Genomic DNA, 21,948 nt, shown 5'->3' with positions numbered 1-21,948 from the left:
CATCTCCAATCAGCACTTATTTATATGTGCTTCTCTCCACTGTCATACTTCATGCTTTATTTTAGTGTTTCATGCACAATTTGCCTAAGACATACTATGGGGATAACTGCAACAGGATCCAGGTATTGTGATCTATAAACAATAAAAAGACATCAAGCAAATTCAGCATTGATTCTCTAAATCATTAGAAAATCCCTTGACCATCTTCTATCACATGCAAAAACTCTCGTAGTGAATAATCTGTGCTAGCGTATCACAGGGCACTTAATAAACCTGATAGTCAGAGATTCTCAGCTCCTGCAGACCCCTGATGTCTACAGAGCCACAAATGCACTGCACATCTAATAATAAGAGCTCTTAATGCCTATCTGGTCTCAGACTCGGAGTGCACGCATTACATAGGGGATAATAACATACATCACATTTGAACACAACTGTTCAAATGTACACAAGATTAAGCCTCGCTGATGACCCAATTTATCTCTTATCAGAAGTATAATAGCCAACAATTTCCAGGTAGGAGGGTCAGGGTACAATATACAACTGACACCATTTCTTTAGTTATAGAAAAAGTTCTTACTCTTTTGCTCTGCTCAGTCCTGCAAATATTTGTAAGGGTCAAGGAAATAAAACCTAGTTGTCTTAAAAGGGAGGGCTCCACTGGCGTTTATAGTCTAAATTGCAAACAGAAATTAGAGACTATCCTTCAAGATAGTCACCCTATGTCACTAAATCTAACAGAAACAATAGTCCTCACTTTAGACACTACTTCTAAACTAAAATCATGATGCAAATTGATTGGCAGAAACAGAAGCAAATATATCCCAGCATTTCTGTGTAACGGGTAGTTACCAGGTAGATACCATCACCAAGATTTTCAGGAGGAGATGCCTAAAGATAAACTGAAAGGTAGATATTTGAGCAGTTAAATAAATGCATTACTCTGCAAAAAGCTGAGTATTCAATTAGCTCCCACTAAAATTAGGCAAGTTAGCCAATATGATGAAAGTATGAATAGTTGCTATAAAACAATTCAATCTAGTATGAAAACTTTAAGCAAATTTCCATGAAAATTACTATTTGTAAGGATCTATGAGCAAAGATTGATTTAGCCACAGAGATAGGAATTCATTTAAGTCACAGACATTGATTTAAATGTTTAACAATGTTCCCCATTAACTGAGCACAGAAAAATTTCCCTCATCTTTGCATCTGTATACATGTATGTATGCACACATATACACAATATAAATTACACAATCTTCTATATCTCAATATCTGCCTTAATACATTCTGGTTCAATTTTAATGTAAAGTTCAGTAAACAGGAGAACTAACAGCCACATTAACCTGTCAGAAGGAAGAAAAATGGGGAAGAAAATGAGCTGTCTTTCCAGACCAAGAGTTGACATTTTTTATTTTGCTATCTGAGTCTTTCTACTGCCTACAGCTCTATGAATAACTATTATATTGGCCAGATTAGCCTGATTACATCTCTTTTCTTCGGCCAGAGCAGGCTTTTTTTTCCCCATCAGCTTTCAATGAGGAAGACCCAGTTAAATCACATGTAGCTGATATGACAACCTCAGTACTAATATTCTTGCTCTTCTATCCTCTTAACAGGAAAAAAGAGTGACCATTCCATTCTCATTCAGTTATTTGGCACAGAACAACCTTAAATCCTATTAATCTTATTAAGGTAGGATGATGTCAGATGCAATTGCAGGAAACATTTCTGAAAGACAACATCCCTGGTTGTCAGAGGCCTGATTCTCATTCAAACTAGCCCCCCTTTATGTCATTTTGGCAACACAGAATTTAATGTGATTGTGAATCAGAGCATCATTTAGGACAAAACCAGAATGTGCAGTTGACTCTGTGACGGTGAGCAACATAGTACACTCTCCCTTTAGATTGCTTTAGACTATCAAAGCCAAATTTTTTTTTTCTCAAGCTACAGGCTCTTCTCTGTAACTGCAAGGTAAATGTGGAGCAACTACAATGTCTAAGGACAATCGTGCAGTTATTGGTGTAAAACTCTACATTCATTTTTTTAACAAAATTGTAGCACACCTCTACTAGATTAAAAGAGATCAACGTTGCTTTAAATATCTTCCAAGAAATCACAAGAAATAGAAAAGATCCCTGAGAACAGCCAGTTCACTGTTCCTAGGGCTAACAAAAAACTTTCTTCCTCTTTATGCTGCCAAATAACAAGTTTTCACCAAATGAACAATAACAGAAAGCATAAGATCATAAATTCAAAGAGTCAGAATATGTTCAATCATTGTAATATTCTCCAGATAAATGTTTATTTACTTTTAAATGAAACTGAAAAATTAAGCTCCTCATCAAAGGCAGCAGTATCTTAAAATTTTCTTACCTGTGCAATAAGCCAATCCACCAGTTTACTTGCAGGGATTACTGATTTGTAGGTCTTTAGGTGATAGTCACGGTCTCTAATTAAAAGAGAGTTCAGGAAAAATCAGGACAAAAAGGTAAACATTTCTTTTACACGCTAAGCCTACATATAATATTGTTACCTACTATTATTAAGTCGAGGAAAGAAAAAGAATTATATATGGGGGAAAAAAATTAGACTCCCAGCCACAAATAAGACAAAAAAATAAGAAGCAGGTATCTGTTTTGTCTAGAAGAAAGGACTAGTATTTAAATTTTTCTAACAACCTGAATTAGGAAGATATTTCAGATCAATACAGAGCAGTATTATTTCAAATTTCTCTAGATGTTTCAAGCCATCTTCAGTGAGCTCATATTTCTGCCAGAGGCAACCAGGACATTTTTTCACAGATGTACTGAGCTGCTGCTTTAACTCAGGTTAGAATATTGCCACCATCGGTTCTGCTGAAAATCACATTCTTCTGACTGGAAGTCATCTTCTAGTTTCCATCCTAAATCCATTCATATCAAATTTACATTTATTGGCTAAGTGCCAGCCCCATATATAAACTTAAATAGTGCTTTTCTAGTGTACACCCACCAATGTATTCATGGACAGTAACCCTACATAGTCCCTCTGTGCCTTTTTGTTTGACTCACTGAATTAAGCACCTTTTAGCCTACTCTGTCAATAGATTTTCCTGATTCTCTGTACCTGTTCAGATTTTACTTTCTTTAGCAAAATATGACAAAGTAGCCAGATACCAATAGAGTACACAGTGTTCTTTTATGGCATTAGATAATTTCAGCCATTGTAAATAACAAAAGTGTTGTATTTAGGTCTTGTAACACAACCTGCACCATCTCACACGCAGCCCTTGTAGAGAGCAGCAGTGGTTCTGAAGTAAGTAAAAGAAACGCTATTGTAACTTGCTGCTTTTTTCCTTTTTCTTCCATTCCTCTTCTCAGAGCCATGGAGATAATTGATGTCTTTTTAAAAATAGTTCTGAAGAATTTTGCGACAAATATAAGAGGACTATGTAGCTCAGGACACTAGGCTCTAACACCTTTCACCTCCAGGTCACTGGATTTAATCCAGTTCATGAGAGAATGAAAAGCTCTTTCCATTTTAAGGTTGTTTACTGGCTCGTGTGAAATAAATTTTGTGGTCTTGATCCAGTTCCTAGTTACACATCACAAAAGCCGTTACCACAATTAATTTGCATTAATTGGCTCTCTTGTTGACAGACCCAGTAGAGAGGCCAAATGCTGAATGGGCTATGAAGAATTAATTCCTCTCTCACCCTTGGAGGTGGTCCTTCTATTTCAAGATTGAAGTCCACTGGCATGACTGTGGAAGGGAACTTTCACATCCACTGTGACTGTTTTACAGTCCAGATGTATCTATATGGCAGCTCAAGAGAAGACTTTATTCTTCAGTTCTATCAAATCTACCTTTTTCATTAGCACCACACTATCTGATATTTCCTTTTATCTAAAAATCTAACATCAAACCACCATCTAAAATTTATCCTACTCATGTTCCTTTTATTAATCATCTACAAATATGTTGCGGCTGGCTTTTGTAAATAAATGCAGGAGAAATGCCTGTATGTTTGCAGAATGCAGGGTGTGAGAAATTAGAAAGGGAAGCAGGACTTGCAGAAAAATTAAAAAAAAAAACCAAAACCAACAAACAAAAAAACCCCCATGACAGTATTTCCAGAAATATGCGTCCTCAGAACAAAAGTTTTCCTCATAGTGCTTACACACATTTTTCGACTTGTCTTCCAGTAATGTGCTAAACCCAGCACAAAGCTGTGGGAGTTTTCTAGGCAGTTTTCCCCTCTCGCACTCTTATCTTGTGAAAATGAGCTTTTGAAATGTCAGAACAATACAGGAAAGCATTAAAGTATTGAGTACTAATGAGTAGGGGTTTCCAGATTGTGAGAAGCAACTCCCAACTTTTTCATATAGATGCTGACATAGAACTAGAGTTTTGAATTAGCCAGCATCAGGATCTTGGTCCAAGGCCCAGTCTTTCACTGCTTGTAGTTCAAGGCTTGTCAGGATGAATATTTCAACATTAGTTCAGTGACTTTTCCCCTCATTTGAATCTAGCCTAAACAGGAGTAAAGCATGAATCATGGAACGCTATCCAGAACCATGAGCTGCAGGTGAATAGTCAAATATAGATGTGGGAACCATTGAAATTTTGGAAGAGCCTTTCTGCCTCACAGAAACTGGAGGAATATAATATTCTTCACAGGGTCTAGCCCATCTACACGATGAAGTACTGTCTGTCACATGTGAAGTAGATCAAAGACATATTCAGAAACTTCTCCACATCAAAGATTTTTCAAAATGTTTTACTTTTTATGTATCGATCCCTGAAGTACCATGGTTTGTTTCCAGTGGGGTATATCATCTTGTCCTCAAAGTACATCAGTGTCAGAGTTTACTTAAAGAAAATTATAAAGGCAAAGGCTACATGGAAACTCCCAGGTTTCTGGGGAAGACAATTAAGCAACTACATCCCAAGGTTGTCAACAAAATAATTGAATTTTGAACTTTATGATTCTTCCAGATTCTCTTGGAATATGCACGTGCTACTCCAAGCAGTCTTGCCAATTTTCTATAAGGAAGGTTGCACCAGAAAAGTAGACCTCATCAGCCTTGCCAGCATGATTTCAGGGATCAGCAGTGTGAAGATGTCAGATAAACCAGTGGTCCAAAGGCACAGCAGAAAGTTACAGGCTTTGCACAACTAACTTGGCTAAAAGCTAGCTCCTTTAGGCTAACATTTGGTTTGTCAGAAACAAAGAGAGAATAGGACATGAAAGGATGGCAGCCTAGGAGATTCAGTTTTCTAACAGGGAGTTCTTTTCTAAAACGAAAAGTGAGTAGGAAAGAGAATGGTGGGAAGAAGAGCCTAAACTTACTGAGAATGTTAAGTCTATCCAGAAGAATCTTAAAAACTTCTAAGAATCTGCTATTTTTCACTGGTCGTACACAGTTTAGATTCATGCTGTCACTGACACAGATTAATCACAATAGTAGAAGACTGTCCAGCGGGGATTCTATTACAAAAGTAGCACATTGATAAAACACCACAAGACAGGACTGTGGTAGCTGTTTTGTTCTAGTTGATTCTCTAAAACATAAGACTACATCCCTTTCAGTTTGTGGGTACCCTGAGGTCAGTGAAATTTTTTGAATTTCGCTTACCATTACTCCTACTCTGTAGGTGAATTGCCATATTATGAGGTGAAACATGTCTGTGCAAATACACACATGCATATACATAACTATTTTGCCGACTAAGGGCTGCATCTGCTTTCCTGCTCTCTCCACACCATTTAGGCTAACTGAAATCTGTACTACTGTAGAAAGGCTATTTCGGGGAAAAAAAAACCCAAACCAAACAAAACTGAGATCTAATTAAGCAGATTTATGACTGACGAACTGTAACTATCTTTGCAGGTCCTTTTAGCATGACAATGGCATCTCTCAGTGAAACATCTGTTGTACAACTCAGGGACAAGAGGTCAGTTTTGTTGAATTTGAGACTCCAGCCATGCCCATCAGAAGTTTCTTTATTTGGCAGCTTTTTTATGTAAAAATGAAATTCCTAATTTAAAATGCCTAATTTTCAATCATAAACACCTAAACAGAACACCTACATGGTTCAGGGTGGTTTCCATTATATGCCAGAAATGTTTACCTCATGACACAATAACGCAACAACATCTGAAAATTATCTCCTGGCATCTGGGACAGGAGTTAGCTAGCACTTGCAGATTATCTCAATTCTTTAGTGTTTATTTATACAGAGCCAAGTTCTGAAGATTCCACCCAAAATTTTCAGGGTTTTCTTTAAATTACAGCTTCAGGTTTTATTTGACTTCAGATTGTTTTGTGTTTGTTTAGGGTGCTTTGAATGAAAGAATCCTAGCATCACATTAACATCTGTTTACACCACTTTAGCATCTGTTTACATTTTCTATAACCCAAATAATACATCAGCTACAATCACACCACACAATCTGCCCTAAATCAGTAGTCACTTATTAATCACACCTACTTTAACTCACAGAAAATGCCAAAGTAAACAAATAAACTTGTGTCATGGTAACAGCTCTCATGAAATAACAGAGAAGGCAAATGTCGGGAGGGCAGTAACACCAGCCTTTCACTCTCCCAGAACCCAGTTCCAACATCCTCCAGCAGAAGTACAACCCAAGAAAATGCAGAAAATTACTGTGTATAAGAAGAAATAAGGAAGATTTCAATAGTAACATGTCATCCTTTTAACAAAGCCAGGTAATATATACAAGGGGACCATGAAGGTGAACTTACTTTACCACTGGAGTATATAGGCAGTGTAGTCGGCAGTAGAGCCTCACACCCTGAAGAAGGAAAGATACATGGTGTTATCAGTTTTTTCCTTTTCAAAAAAACACTGACTAGCTAAAGCTAGCAAGGCCTGGACATTGATGTCTCTACTCAGCTGGAATTATCATTGATTAGCTATTTTTCAAAACAGTTCCCATATCCTCTCTGTCAAACATTCTTTTTTCTAGCAAAAAAAAAAAAAAAATTCATCTCTGTTCAACATTTTCTCCGTTAATCGTTCCTCACAATTAACCCATGAGCTGATGTCCATAAGAAGAAATCCAATTTATTAAAAGGTATGTGGGCAGATATGGGATCAACAGAACTCATTTGACATACAATTATCAGGAACAGCAGTTGAATATCGATTTCTTCTATCTCCCTGAACCATAATGCCCAGATTTTCAGCAGACATGCTGTATTATGGCCTACTGTTTTCTTTTAAGACCTTCTGTTACTATATTAGGATTGTAGTCTTGGGTATAGTTACAACTGTACTCTTATTTATTGCTAAGCTCTGCTTCCTCTCCCTAGGGTGAATGTCTCCTATGGCATTAGGATGGATAGCTTAATACAATAAAGATAAACAGCATTAGGGATCTCCAATACAACAGGTCAATGACATTCAGAAGTAGAGCAAATGCTTTTGATGCAAATCAAGAGGTTCCAACTAAGAATGATAACACGAACCTTGGACATGATGTCTTCCAATTCACTTCTTGGTTTGTACGTTCCATCATCATAGCGAAATCTGTACATCACCTGCTCATTCTTAAACTGGTGCTTATCTGAAACTAAACCACCGGTATGATAATTAAAATTAGGCTTTTCTCCGCCATCAGGTTCTTCATAGGGCAGCTGGTATGTCTACACCTAAGTATTTGCTGGTATCTATTATTTTCTGAAGACTTAGCTCTTCAAATTTCCCCTCAATATATGTGTGTGTGTGTGTATGTATAGATATAGATATATGCTTACGTGCACCAACAAAAGCAGTTTTCTAAAATACTGCAGCTCCAATAAAATTGAAATTTCTTCCTTTAACATCAGATTCAATTTAGGTAAGGCTTTGGAAACAGTCCTAGTGAAGGTAATTGGGACCATATGACTTTTTTCAATCACAGCACTGAATTTTTACAGCTGCCTGAAGTTCTGCAATTCCAAAAGCAGAAGCATCCTGGTAAGAGGAACTACAGCTGTTAGAGGCATTCGTCTGCAATGGTTCTTGTATTTACTAGTGAGTTTCCTCTAAAAATTAAATAGCATTTTTAAGAGACTGCTTTTTCACCCAGAATAGCCATTCCACAGTAGGACAATTAAAATCTTACTGGGCAGTGCTATATACTGATAGGTTTTAAAGACAAGGACACAAAAGATGTTTCAGTGTGATAAAGAACCATTCCAAAAGAAGCATTGGCCAAAATCAGAAACGTGTTAAAAACAATACCCAGTTTCAAACAGATTTATCCAATGCATCAGACGTGAATAGAGTTGAAGTCTATATCCAATTATATGTAGGTTTATCCTGTCTCTACTCTAAGATTCTATTTTAATAGAACATGGAGGTGGGAAACCCTCATACTGAAGATAGTAATTTAGTAACTAGTAGAAATTATTTGTTTCACTGATTAAATAAGTTGTAATTATAAGTAGAAAATGCCAACAACTGTTCAAATTCAAAGTAATAATGAAGTATCTTCCAGGTTTTACAGTACATATTATAGAAATGCCATTGTTCACAGCTTAATTTAATGGAGACCAGTGACAGCTATGTAAAAAAGGAGGAGGAAATCTAGAGAAAAGCAACCAAAGCAGGCAGCATATGACGTGGGGTAGCTTAGTCACTGCAGTCTTTCTTGACTTTGCCAATGTAACAAAACCACAGCCAGATCTTTGTGCTGGGGCACCCTAGAATATTTTGGGTGCAGTATTTCAAAGTGTAGGTACAGCATTTGATGAACTGAGAGAAAATATGGATTTACACTATTTAAGATGCATCTTAGCCTGAGTTTGATTAACCTGAGATGAGTGGATGACTTAACTGGGTTAGGCAGACTCAGAAGTATCAGAACTCAGTTTGAGATTCAGTCTGCCCCTTGCAGAGTGGGCAGGATAATTGTTTAGAAGTCAGAGACCACAAATTCTTAAGACTTATCCTCACCATATAGGACATCCTGGTCTTTAAGATTCCTGCTTTCCATGATTTTTTTCCTTAATTTGACAGCATAAAGCAAAATTTGCAGGATCTGGTGGATGTCCTTCTGTATACAGTAGAATACCTAAACTGTGTAAACTATTGACTTTGAGTATCTGCATGCTCTGGATTTTGTATTTCTAAATCAAATTGAAAATCGGGTCTGCAGAAAGCATCTTTTGTGCCTGGCACACAGCACACCAGGTTCTGATCACTTCTGCTCTCTGTGACAGGTACCAGAACTTCCACATCAGCAGTCCCAGATAAAATAGCCAGAATTAAAGGAGATACAGAGAAAACTGAGTGATAAAACACATAGAGCTCAGCACTTAGCACAGAGCTCAGCATTTAGCAATCTTCTATGGCCCTGCTTCTCAGGGAGGCTGAGAGATCAGCAGTTTTCACCTGACAGTAATTTTATGCCAAGTGAAAACAAAAGATAAAAGACATTGCCTAATGTAGAGTAGAGGTAAGGGCTTCATTATGGTGCTTAAATTCTTGCTACATTAGGAGACACATATTGGGATACTTTCATGTTTAATGATTTATCAAAATCTCAGGGGTTGTTTCCTTAAGTAAATGCAGCGTTGCAAATACCTTCCAATGTCTAGTAATAACTGTCATTGGAGACACTAACATCAGGAACTCTAAGTAAATGTAACATTAAAACCAAACCCGATGGATCTTACACAAGACATCTGGATAAGGGGAGCAGTAGATATAACAGCACAACTTTCTCTGAGCTGTAAATTTGTGTTTAGAGAAAAAGGACACTGCTGCAAGTGTCAAAGTATGAAGTTATGGAAAGGTAAACAGTCATCATCAGTCTCAAGAGAGCTTTTTCCACCAAGAGTGCAAATGTACACATTCAGAACGTAGGCAAGTAAAGGTGTGAGTGCAAAAGAGTATTTTTCATCCAAAGGGGGATCGCTACACATTGGAGCCAGTGTTCCTGTTCTCCAAAGCCACAGTTAGATGTTTACTGCTTTTGAGCTCATGCTCAAAGCCCTTCAAAGTCTGAATGTACCTGAAAGTATGTCTTGGTACCTGGGGGTGGAAGTATATGTGCATGAAGGATTATGGTACTGTCATATTAGATTTCTCTATGTGTTCATTAAAAGAAGATAACACATGTCATTTCTTAACAGTGTTATTGTCACCTGAAAGACAAGTTTGTGGAGCTGAGTTACCAAGAGATTAAAGCAAGACTAGTCTAATTAAATGGCTCCCTTAATTAAATTGGTTTCCAGGAGTCTGCATGGAAAGGTAGACCACTGGTGACTTAAGACCTATATAGCATATTTCTTTGATGTGCATTTTGCAGCTAAACTCATCTGAATGTTGAAACTGGGACATCTGCTGTTTAACTAAAATAGGGTTGTCTTCCTCTGTCTGCATAACTTAATATGAAAACAATAGGAAACAGCAGAACAAATCTGGATTTAAAGGCTGCAATCTGGAGAAATACCTTATTTTAGTAGAAACACAGGCTACTTTGGTCATGTAGCACTTCTGCATGCATATTCTACTCTGCTAAAATACCCCTCATCACAAAACCACATGGGCATCTGCTGGGTGTGATAAAGAAATATGGTGCCTCACTATTTTAAAAAGAGAGACATTCTTGCCAAATGAGCCGGAAAGAACAAATCCCACATGAAACCCTCTATCATCTCTTTCCTTTATGACAAGCAGTCTCATTAGAAAGAATGACCCATCGTCTGAAGCCCCTCACTCTGTTTGTACCTGTGTTCCATTCTGAAAGAGCACTGCTCGACTATTCTCCCTGTTGCTGACGTCTCATATGGAAAGCTTTATTAATTCATTTATTTATTAATATTAATGTAATTAATTAATTTATCACTACAGATTTTCAAACACACATAGTACAAAGGAATATATTTCCAATATAGTCCACAACAAAGACATTGCAGAGAAATCAAAGAACTGCCCGCATAAACACTTTCAGGATACCCAACAAATCCTGTTTTCATGACATAAATTTGCCTACTCATTAATCCCAAGAGTCATTAAACGTTTTGAGGAATTGATGGCAGGAAAGTATTTGAATGTCATGTGAACAGCTGCAGTCAGTTTTCCACCTTAATTTCCAGGTCATTACTGAAATCTGGCATCTCTTTATGGCATAGAGCACTCACCATGATGAATGATTCCATTTTCCAGTAGCGCCTGTCCCAGGTTGACCCCTTCCTCTGGTTTGCTTATCTCTCCAATCTCTGTGAGCCATGATACAAACTCACTACAAACGGAAGCAGAACAGAAAAAACAATTAGCTATTTTGCTCTGAATATAAGCAGACACAAGCATCTCTGCAAATCATCAGTCAATCACAGGAGAAATTCTCCTTGAAGCAAGCGTGAAAACTGTTGCAACTGATTATACCTCTACTAGGTGGCTCAATTTCCCACATTTTTGGAGGAAATGCTCTGCAGAAGATCCAGATCTCCTATCTGTGACTTTTCCCACCATTCCCCTTAGCTCATCATAAGTAGCATGCACACAAAAGGTAAGACCACCTGTCTGGATCTACAAAGATGCTGCAAATTCTTACTATATTGAGCAATCCAGACATCCAAGGGGAGAAATGAAAGCAAGATTAACTGATGACCTTAGAAACAACAAGTTGGACAGTAGAGAAAACAGCTGATTCTATCCAAGCTATCCCTCCAAGCAGTATCCATGATCTGACTAGTTACATATGCTCACCTTTCTTCACTGGGTCTGATTTCTGCTCCCCCTGCCAGTGGTGTAATTGCCTTGGCTTTAATGGAATCACAGTAGGACTTAGAACAGAAGATTCAATGTACTGAATTCAAGCACAGAGCAGTAAGGGAGAGCATAAGTCCCACTGACAGGTTAATTTAATGTAATTTACTGGGGTTGGTGCCTGGCAGATACATAAATGATACTTCTAATTTATAGAGAAAAGGCACCAAGTCCGTCTGCTCACGTAGCACAGACAAAAGCTCTCTCTGGTGAGAGGCAGAGCTGCACATATGGGCAGAATAAAAGCCAAAAATGGATAGATATGTAGGATGTTACTCAATTAGAAACAGTAAGTACAGAAAAACGGACATTGCAAGCCTGATGAATATGGCAAAACCCTAGGGGGCTGAGTTGCTTGCCAGGTTAATTAGTGATTATACTAGAAATGTGTTAAGTTCATCGAGAAGAACAAAAGGAATATATGAAAGTAGAGCGACATATGGGAAATCTGAGTTCAATAAACTACTTGGGTGTTTGCCAACGTGCAGAGTGTTGCTGCTTATCAAAATCAGTATCCATGCCTCCACTTGCGAGCTCTAAATGAAGCATTTTTAGTCTCTTCATGTTTAGTGGAGTTGACTCATCTAAGCTGATAGGTAGTATTTGCATTTTGCCTTTAGAATAACAACAACTTCAGTACTGGAAACTCTTCAGTTTGCTGAGGGGCTACTCTGTAACTGTCATAGTGTAGAAAAAGCAGAAGAATCTATTCAACTATGCCAGGGGAGTCCCATGGAAACCAGTAGAGTTTTGTAAAACTCCTAAAGCCAGAGCACTGTCGTGATGAGTCAGATTATCTCCTAAGGAAAGCTCATTCTCAATTTCCCAGTGATTCTGAACTGTTTCTAGAAGTATTTAAAAGCTGAAACAGAATAGAAACTGCAGAGGGGAGAAGAAAGAATGATCCTTCACACTCATTACTGAGAATACAAGACACACACTCTATGGAGGGCTCCATCACAGACATGCTGGCCAATGACTATAATCATGTTAAGTACCCAGGGTAGATGTCTAGTTGCTACACATTTTTCCACCAAGTGCAATGGGTCTAGGGTCTCTGGCAGTTTACAGCACTTAAACAGTTGCCCAAAACTTCAGCAGAACACTGCTACCCTGTTAGCTGTGTCCCTGGAGTTTATGTGGACTGTAAATGTAAGGCAGTCTTCTTAAAGTTTGAAATTGCAAGCTGAAAAAGAAAAATAACTGAATGCTACTCTCACGGCCATGAAGCTTCTGAACCATGGGATGATTTTTTAAGAGCTACTTTAAGACTTTTGTGCATTTAATTTGTGAGAAAAATCAGTAGTCATTTGTTCTGAAGGCTTTATATAAACACTGAAAAGTGCATGATTCAGAAATATTCCAAGGGAGTTTTTAGGTGTATATATATATGTTGGACTGTTGCTAAAAAAGCATCAACTCAAAAAGTGGATGGCAAAGCTTGATTTGTTTCCTCATCTTGTCCTAAGCAGTTCTCCAGTATAACTGAGGGTATCCTCACTTTGCAGTGGTACTGTGCTTAGTTCTCATTTGGCATGCAAGTCAGGACACCATCTCCCAACTATACCTCTGAAATTAAGTGACTTAGAACAGCTGTGTTTCTACTCAAGAAATACACAGGAAAATCCAACCCAACCAGATTTGTGCAATCTTATCAGGTATGTTTGGAATCTCCTGAGGTTAATAGATCCTCTCTATTACAAGCTCAGCACAGTTCAAGGTTTTGAAATCAGTTTAGTGCAGTGTATCACTAGTCACATGCCTAAATGCCAGTACACCTGATGAGTGGTTAGGAAAATAGATTTGCACTCAAGTTCAATAAACAGCCTTATAAATAAATGCATGTGGTATTTTTGAAGATAGTAAGATTAGTTCATGCTTTTTTTTCCTGCAAACACATTTTATCTCTTGAATTATTAGATGCTATCTTATATCCAAAGGCCGAGAGAAAAAAATTTTTTGTGGCCTGAGTGTTAATCTCAGCTGCATGTAGCAGAAAACCACTAAGCATATCTCAGCACAGTTATTAGTGACTCCCTTAGGCAGGAATATCTGAAAAAAAATGAGTAGGTCACAGCCAATATGCATTATTCAGGGGAAACCCCAGGAATGAAACAAAAAGTCTGCGAGCCATGACTGGATTGTACTGATGGAGTTGCACTCATCTGAGTTGCCCAGGACTGTACTAACAAGTGACTGTTGAAAAGAGACCTGCAGAATTATTTACTACAGGAAAGTCTGGAACATTAGCAGAAATAATGGTTTTGTCAGAGATCAGGATGCCTGTAGGTATCTCAGTCTAGGCTCAGTTACCCACTGGCAAATTTAAGTCTGGTCCTCACTACTGGAGTGTCAGGTGGCTATCAAGCAAACTGAGAGGGCAATGAGCAGTACAGATTGTGGAGCATGTAAGAAAATAGACATTTTAAAAGAAAAAGAAATAGCAGGAAATCCCAGGTAAGACTTGAGACTAAGCAAAATATCAGGAAATTCAAAACAGACTCATATATCAGCACTGGAAGAACCTAAATTTCTGATCTGGTACTTCTTGTTGTAAAGAAGATAGAAAAAGCTATATCATACCTTCAAAATCAGAGCTTAAAAGGTTTCAATTTGAATCCAGCAAGATCAATGAGGGTGGAGCACATGTGTGTGAAGAAGGAAAAAGCAACCAAATCTCAAAAAGTCAAGAATTTTTTTAAATAGCTGAAATATCACCAGCCTATGCTACCAGATTGCCTTCTGTCAGGCCAAAAGACAATGCATCATTCCACACCCCATACACAAGGAATGTTGCCTGCAAACTGCCATTACAGAGACCAGGGGGAGGGAAGGGAAATGAATGGATGATCTGCCTCTCAGAATTTTGTCCCACAGTTGATCATTTCAATCATAAACAGCTGAGGTGGAAAAAAGTGTTCTCAGGTCAACTAATGTGAACCATGCAGGACATCTCCCTACAACAGCCCCACTGCTACCACATCTAATCTCTGATCTGATTTGTCCATGGGGTCTCTCTTCTACTGCCCCATACATGTCATTCTTAAGAATTATTCTGTAATATGTAGCCTGAGTGAAAGAGGTTTTTCCTACACTTTTAACAAATACATTAGGTCTCCTGGCAGAAATTAAATTTTGTGGCAAACAGGAAACTTCTAAATTCATTCCCAAGACTTAGACAGTTCTGCTGAATTTAAATATCACCTGGTAAGCATTTGCATTTATACAAAAGAGGACACAGGTTAGGCCACCAACAGCCCTGAGCTTGTGGGAGTTAAGGTATTTTTTCTTATTCCTTTTGCCGATTTGTAACAGCTGTTATGAGTTACTGTACAATAGAATGAGCTGTCATTATATAGCCGGTGTATGGTGTAAAATAGAAATCAATGATTAATTTTAATAAATGACAACTGTAATGGGGGTTATGACCTTTTCAATTAAGCTGCATCAAAGCACATCTGATCTGACCTCTCAATGCCACCCCCAAAAAATCTAGAGTCCATTCTTTTAATTGGTATGAAAGGGTCTTTTCAATTCAAATGCCACTTACTTGCCAAGAAAGCACTTGGGAACAGTACTTAATTTTCTCCTCCTGTCTTTGATAAGGTTCACTTTCTTGCTCATCATCATTTGGTACAGCTTCTCTCCTTTCTCTGCAATCATGACATACGCATCCCTCTCCATTCCCAGTTTTAAACCTGGAATACAAAGCAGAAACTCCTTCAGATCCTTAACATCAGATAAAGTGTTTGCTCAAATTACAAAGCTGAGAACAAAGGGAAAAGATGGTAGAAACATAAAAATTAACTGACTTATTTTTCCAAATGAGGGGGAAATTGGGTCATTTATTTATCTGAATACAAAACTGTCATTGAAGAGTTCAGCACCACCAAGATGCTTGGCAGCTTTTGTTCTCCATTTTAAAAAGTAGCTTAAAACTTATAGTTATATCACATCACACAGTGTAGAATGATTTACAGAACATGGAGAAGTTCCAAAGCAAGATAAAACATATACCTTCTGAAACTGATTTCCTGCTGCAATTTCATTTTTGACCTTGAAATAACTGCTGGTATAAGACTTGTTCAAGTCAGCTAAACGCTTGATACAGCAGATGACTTTCTGAGCATTCTACTACTTGAAACCAAAAACACAAAACTTCTGAAATCAAATTCACATTCTTACATAAAGCAAAACTAGACAGGAACATTATTTTTTCCTAGGCTAGAAATGCAGTTCAACAATGAAAGAAATACTGATTGATTTAAAGAATGATTGATAATTGGATATAAAGAAAAATTCAGATCCACTTTGTATGAGTTTCCACATAGCTCATGTTAACTTCAAAATTGCTACAGTCAGGAGGGCAATTTCTGAAAACGATAGGTGTCTATGTTACCACTATCATCATAACTTCCATTTCCTGGCACTCTCCCCTTTAGATTTGCAAATTACTTTCAGAGGACACCCATGAGAAAAGCTGTTTTGCTTGCTATAGATGTTTTGTCTCTTCTACCCTGAACTAATCCGTTTGTTTTACTGGTATGTTATTCTAGAACTTGCAAATCTGGAGTCCAAAACAGAGGCACAAATTTTAGACATCTCTAAGATTAGCTTAAAAACAATTCAGGCAGCCTGAATTGATCCTGTACTTCTCTGACTAATTTTTACAGAGATTGACATGAGGCAGAAATTAAGCGATCAGTGTAGGCTAGAAAATGAAAACCGTACATTCCTTGGGAAGAGCAGTTCACTCTAACTGGACATAAATCCTGTTGCTTTATGGTAAGATACTGAAAGAATTAATAGTCTTCTGTGTCATCAGAGCTGCTTTCTAGCTTTTTGAAAACACTTAATGCATAGGCTTGAAATGCATGTTCCAGAAATTAGACTTGCACAACATTTTGTCTTTCAGATACAGTATTTCTTTCATGTGTCCAATATCTGGCTAAAGGTTTTGGCTCCACAAATCCCCTGGCTTACTGCCGTTATTCTTCCATCCTCCTCTTCTCCCAATACTGTGATCCAATTCAATACGAATGCTGACATGTGTAGACGAGGATAATTTGCAATGTGAACTTGTGATGGAAAACAGTCTGTGTAATAGTATACATGCTTCCTGCTGGTCTTACATCACTGAATTCCCCAGGCTCTGATGTAAATGGCAGACTGGAATGCACATTCTACCCAACTCATCCTGCAGAATTGGGAATCTCACCAAGTTTTTGAATCCAAACACTGATATCTCTGTGACTTTGCAAGTACTCTGATTCAAAGGAGATTTTCCAATAAGGCCTGGAATGTCTGCCAGAATATCTATGCTATCCTGAGTGACTGTCATCAGCTGCCACATCATAAAACTATATGACAAAAAGCACCAGCCACAAAACACCCTTACTAGCCAATGTGGCATGGAACATTTTGAGAAACTTTCTATTAAGGAACAGTTCTTTTCCCTTCCTACTATTTATTTCAGTCTCCTCCCCATATTCTCAAGCTCCCTGTTTATATATAGTCTGTTTTTCTAGTCCTGTCTTTTTACTTCTTACTGAACCTCCTGTCTCGTCACACTTTATGCCTGATGCACGTGAAATTCTGCAGAGCACTAGTGACCTCAGGAAGTGAAAACACACTATGAAATAGAGACTTGCAGATCTTTTAGAGATATGATTTAGCACTCAGAGTAAAATAAGAGCCAAGAAAAGTATTTTAATAAAAGAATATATCATGTGGGAGATTAGGATCCCTACAGTAGAGTGGGGTGAAGAACTGACTAGTGAGCGAAAATCAAAACAAATTCTCTCTGTTGCCTTCAGGTAGTTCTTTTGAATTTACACCATGCCTAATATACAGTTTGAAAGTAGTAGGTAGTATCCTTGCTATTATCAAAAGGTGTATTGGGCTTTATATATGATAACATTAGAAATGTTTTATATTCTACGGTAACAAATAACACTGCAACGCGCATTGTGTTTAGCAGATTAAATTACTGTAACATAAAAACTAAGGTTTGGATTTCAAAGGATATTAAAGGATTTAGATTATCTGCTTTCATTAAACTTCAGTGACAGATCTGTAACTTTCTTAAAATACTTTAAAAGATCTAAAGCATTATTGCTTAGCAAGTACAAGTTCTGAAAACACGCTACTATGAAAGGGTTTCAGACTGACCTCTTTCAATACTACTAGAAATGAGCAATTACATCTTTAATGGAACTGCATGTTCAGAAAGGGGAACCACTTCCTAAAGTCAGGCCCAGAATGTTTTCAAATAAGTGTCATTGTCGCTGGCAATGAGCTATGATTTTTCCCATTGAGCAAAGAGGGAAGTAGGTTCACTTGTGAAAGATAGTTCTGACATTTAAAGGAACTCAGAACTTTTATCACCCACCCTGATTCATGGCTTTGTGAGCTTGCCTCTATTGTGCAACAATTTCAAGATAAGCCTAGTTTTTGTTTCGTTCCACAAGAAAAGATAAAAGTGACAAGCATCTGCATACCTTTGTCACTGTTCTCAGTCTAAGTGCAATATTTCTAGAGTTTTACTCCATGAACTGTTCTGTTTATTTCAAGATCATGAAGGCCAAGTATGTGAAAACGAGTTTGTGTCACTGTCTCTGGAAATAGGCTGCAAGCTGGATTTTCTTTCCCTTTACTGATAAATACAATACCATTTTATCTTATTTACAAATAAAAGACAAAAAATGTAATTGGTTAAATGTAATTTTTTCACAGTAACACAGATCACCAAAGAAACTGATTCTGGTAAATAAAAATAGTTGATAAATATACTGACACAAGTCCATAGAAACCCCAAGCTATACATTCAGAAATATTTGTTTTCAATCACTTGATTTTCTTTGTCATTAAGGGTAGATTTTAATTCTTCCCAAGGAGGAAAAACCTTTTCTTTTTCTCTTATGATACTTACATATGCATATACCTTTCTCTTTTGTACAGAAGTTCATTCAGTGTATTCAAAAATACATTATCCACTTACTCTCTCGCTGCTCCCTTTCCTTGATTATAGCATCTAGCCATTTCTGTTTGTCCTCTGCAGTCTTGGCCATACAGACAAACCATTTGTTTTTGGCTGTGTTGTGTATCTTCCAGCCATTTGTCACAGTGTAGCCGTTGCTGTGGTAATCTGCTGTAAAAACCCAAAGCACAATGCACACAGTGAACAGAAGTCCTGCTACTTTACTCAGATCAGTGTGCGACACCTTAATTAAAATTTTCTTCTTTGAAGAGCTTGATTTCTGGAAGTGTTCCTGACGCATCAGTCTTACTGGCTGTCCATGTGACTGGTTAGTACTTACCACTCTGGAAATACAAATATTAATAGAAGTATTCATGGCTAGACTGTTCAAACTGACTGAATGTTTCAGTCGTAAGAGTGACTTTCACCTCAGAAGAACAACTGAAGTATTTTAAATACAATTACAACAGTGAAAAAGTCTATGATATTTGTTCAGGTTATTTGTTCAGAACTTGCTGGGGACATGCTAACTTCTTGCACTGTAAAGATTTTTGTCCACAGGGCACAGGAACTCTTTACGTGTCAACTGTTTAAAGGGCGTAATATTAATTGCTGACTTATTACAATAGGAGCAGGGGCTGGTGTGGCTTTTGTGGATGAAATCAGAAACCCATCTGGTCTTCCTGCCTGTGTCAGAACACAAGAATCATAACACAACTGCTGTTCCCACATTTGGTTCATGGCCACATTCCATGATACTGATTGGATGCTAAAACTAATATTTGGGAGTATTCAAAGTGAGAAGAAGATCCAGAAATTCTGTTATGATAGCTGTAATGGCTTAAGATGTAAGAAAAGAAAGGATGGAAAGAAGATAAAGTATCTTTTACTAAATTAACTTGGATTAGGAGAAAAAATAGACAAGCTTCTGGGTACACAAACTCTTCGTAAGGTCATTTAAGAATGAAGGACTAGTGCCTGAAAGCAACTGGTCTAATAATGAAGGCATCAGAAGTTACATAGGTTATTTTAGATTTCATTAAAGGAGATGGATAAGTACTTTTGTACCAACTTCCAACATATCTGGACTTTCTGGGTTGCTAAAAGACAGTAATCTCTTACCTGTTCCATCTTCTACATTCTCCACCTCCATGACTTCCGTGTTTATTCGCCCTCTGAAGATATAAAGGGATCCATTGATCGACTTCGTCCGTTTAGATGCTTTTTTCCCAGTAACTCTGCAATTAAGATTTAGACTGTTAGCAACACATAAGCAAATAACATATGTACATATAAATCAATCCGAGATATAACTATTAAAAGGGATTCCAATACAGTCTTTTGAAGTATCTGACCACGGCTCTGATTTTAATTAACTGGAATACTCAATCAGCTCACAGAGATAAGCGTACAACCGTGTCAGTACAGTGATAAAGAGCTTCTTTTGCAAGATCATATGAAGACTGGGATGCTTTCAAGATTTACATTCTCAATGACTGATTGAAGTCCCAGTACAACTGAACTACACATGGCTTTGGGACGAAAACTGCAATTATCACCTGACACAACGTTACATTTGCTTCCTTTGTTTGCCTAAAGCTTTGATAAATTTGTGATATGTGTACCAAGTTTCAAATAGGAAATGAAACATGCAAAGAGGCTAGTGTCACATGGTCTGTCATAGGTGTGTTAAATGTCAGTGTATGGGGCATTTGTGAAAGTGCTGCTGTGGCAGTTTTGCACCAAACTTTACATCCTTATCCAGAGAAGCTTTATAGCTTCTCTGCTGAAGTGTTTTATAAAAAAATTCAGGAAAGTATTTTTCATTGCTAGCTATGTTCTGACTTTTATGTCTAGAATAGGTTTAAGCCTGCCTATCTGACACCTGCTGAGCTTTAATATCTAAGAACAACCCTGCTATGTGAACCAAAACACAACTGGTCAAATGATCATCATTTGAGATGGCAAGTGTCCAAACTCTGTACAATAAAGGGATTGCTGTGGCAACTTGCCAGAAGCTCATAAGATTCAAAGAATATTGCAATAAAAACCAGCTGGGGAGAAAATTTCTGTCAAAGTGAAATATCTATGATAAACTGAGGTGAGAGGAGAATCATCAAGTTTTTCTGAACGATTTTTCCTTTTACAACTACCTTTAGTGACAAATACACACATTGTGATGACCATATATTTACATCCAATCAGACTGACAGGGACTGAGATCTTGGAGTTATTAGATCATTTCCTAAAGACGACTATTGGAGTCAAAAGAAAAGCTGTACTGGCAGCCTTAGTGAAACCCTTTAAATACTCAATCCATTTCCCCACATGAAACATTGTTCCTGACATGAGGATTCAATTTTAACAGCAGTCTGTGATTCTGTTAAAAAACACAAAACAATACTCAGCCCTGAAAATCTGTCATCAGTTTGTCAGACTTCCCTAAGCTTCTGCAAAAGACGAGATTGCAGTCTTAGATATAAAAATCTCAGATTAAATCTCGTCTCAACAACGCTACTCCTAATTTATGCTATTGTGAAAAGATATGATGCCCAAACTCAAATAGCTGCATTATTGACTACTTATCAAAAACTGAGGCCTGAATTCTGATTGCACTTTTCAATCAAGAAAAACTCCAGTGATTTCTACAAGACATGCATAGCATAAGCGAGATAAGAACTAAGTCATTCAATTTCAAATTAGAAACAGATATGGACAGTTTTTTGGTGCTTTTTTCCAAAATCTGTGTCCCACTCACATGTCAGTCGTTTGTCAAGCAGCTGGCCAAATGATCGCACCAGCACAACTGGATAGACATTAATTTTCATCCTGGACTAATTATAAATAGCAGCTAGACAGGAGAAATATCCAAAATTAAAGTCATTCAGCAATCCCTAAATATATCTTTTACATTAGGCAATTCCCAGAAGACTTAATAAAATATTCTATTTTTTAATGGAAATCAGATTCTGGACATTTCATCAGTTCAAGCTACATTATTAGACAAAGATAAACAATATTGGTCCTTTGGGAAAATCAAAGCGTTACTGCAGCCTCCTCCAAAATCAAGCCAAACTACAGAGTAGCTCAGTAATGTCTCCTGTACAAAAAGAGAGTTGTTTAAAAGGCAGTAGAACATTTTGTTTTCTACATCTTCGTATTCTGGGAAAAATGCCTGGACAGCGCTGGGGGGG

At 37.5% G+C, this 21,948-nt stretch overlaps 1 protein-coding gene across 1 annotated transcript in view; it reads right to left on the bottom strand.

Moving 5' to 3' along the window:
* Positions 1-21,948, bottom strand: part of PREX1 (phosphatidylinositol-3,4,5-trisphosphate dependent Rac exchange factor 1) — a 104,424-nt gene that overhangs the window by 45,522 nt on the left and 36,954 nt on the right. The window contains exons 8-14 of the mRNA XM_026862329.1: positions 19,877-19,992; positions 18,776-18,925; positions 15,326-15,473; positions 11,148-11,248; positions 7,485-7,588; positions 6,759-6,808; positions 2,383-2,458 (exon numbers count right to left, since the gene is read on the bottom strand). Coding sequence (XP_026718130.1) covers positions 2,383-2,458; positions 6,759-6,808; positions 7,485-7,588; positions 11,148-11,248; positions 15,326-15,473; positions 18,776-18,925; positions 19,877-19,992 — 745 coding nt within the window. The remainder of the gene's footprint in view (positions 1-2,382; positions 2,459-6,758; positions 6,809-7,484; positions 7,589-11,147; positions 11,249-15,325; positions 15,474-18,775; positions 18,926-19,876; positions 19,993-21,948) is intronic.

The sequence above is a fragment of the Athene cunicularia genome (assembly GCF_003259725.1).
Source record: "Athene cunicularia isolate RWA chromosome 20 unlocalized genomic scaffold, athCun1 chr20_part1, whole genome shotgun sequence".
Taxonomy (NCBI): Eukaryota; Metazoa; Chordata; class Aves; order Strigiformes; family Strigidae; genus Athene; species Athene cunicularia.
Note: the sequence above shows the minus strand (reverse complement) of the source record. Positions and strands in the feature narration are given on the sequence as shown.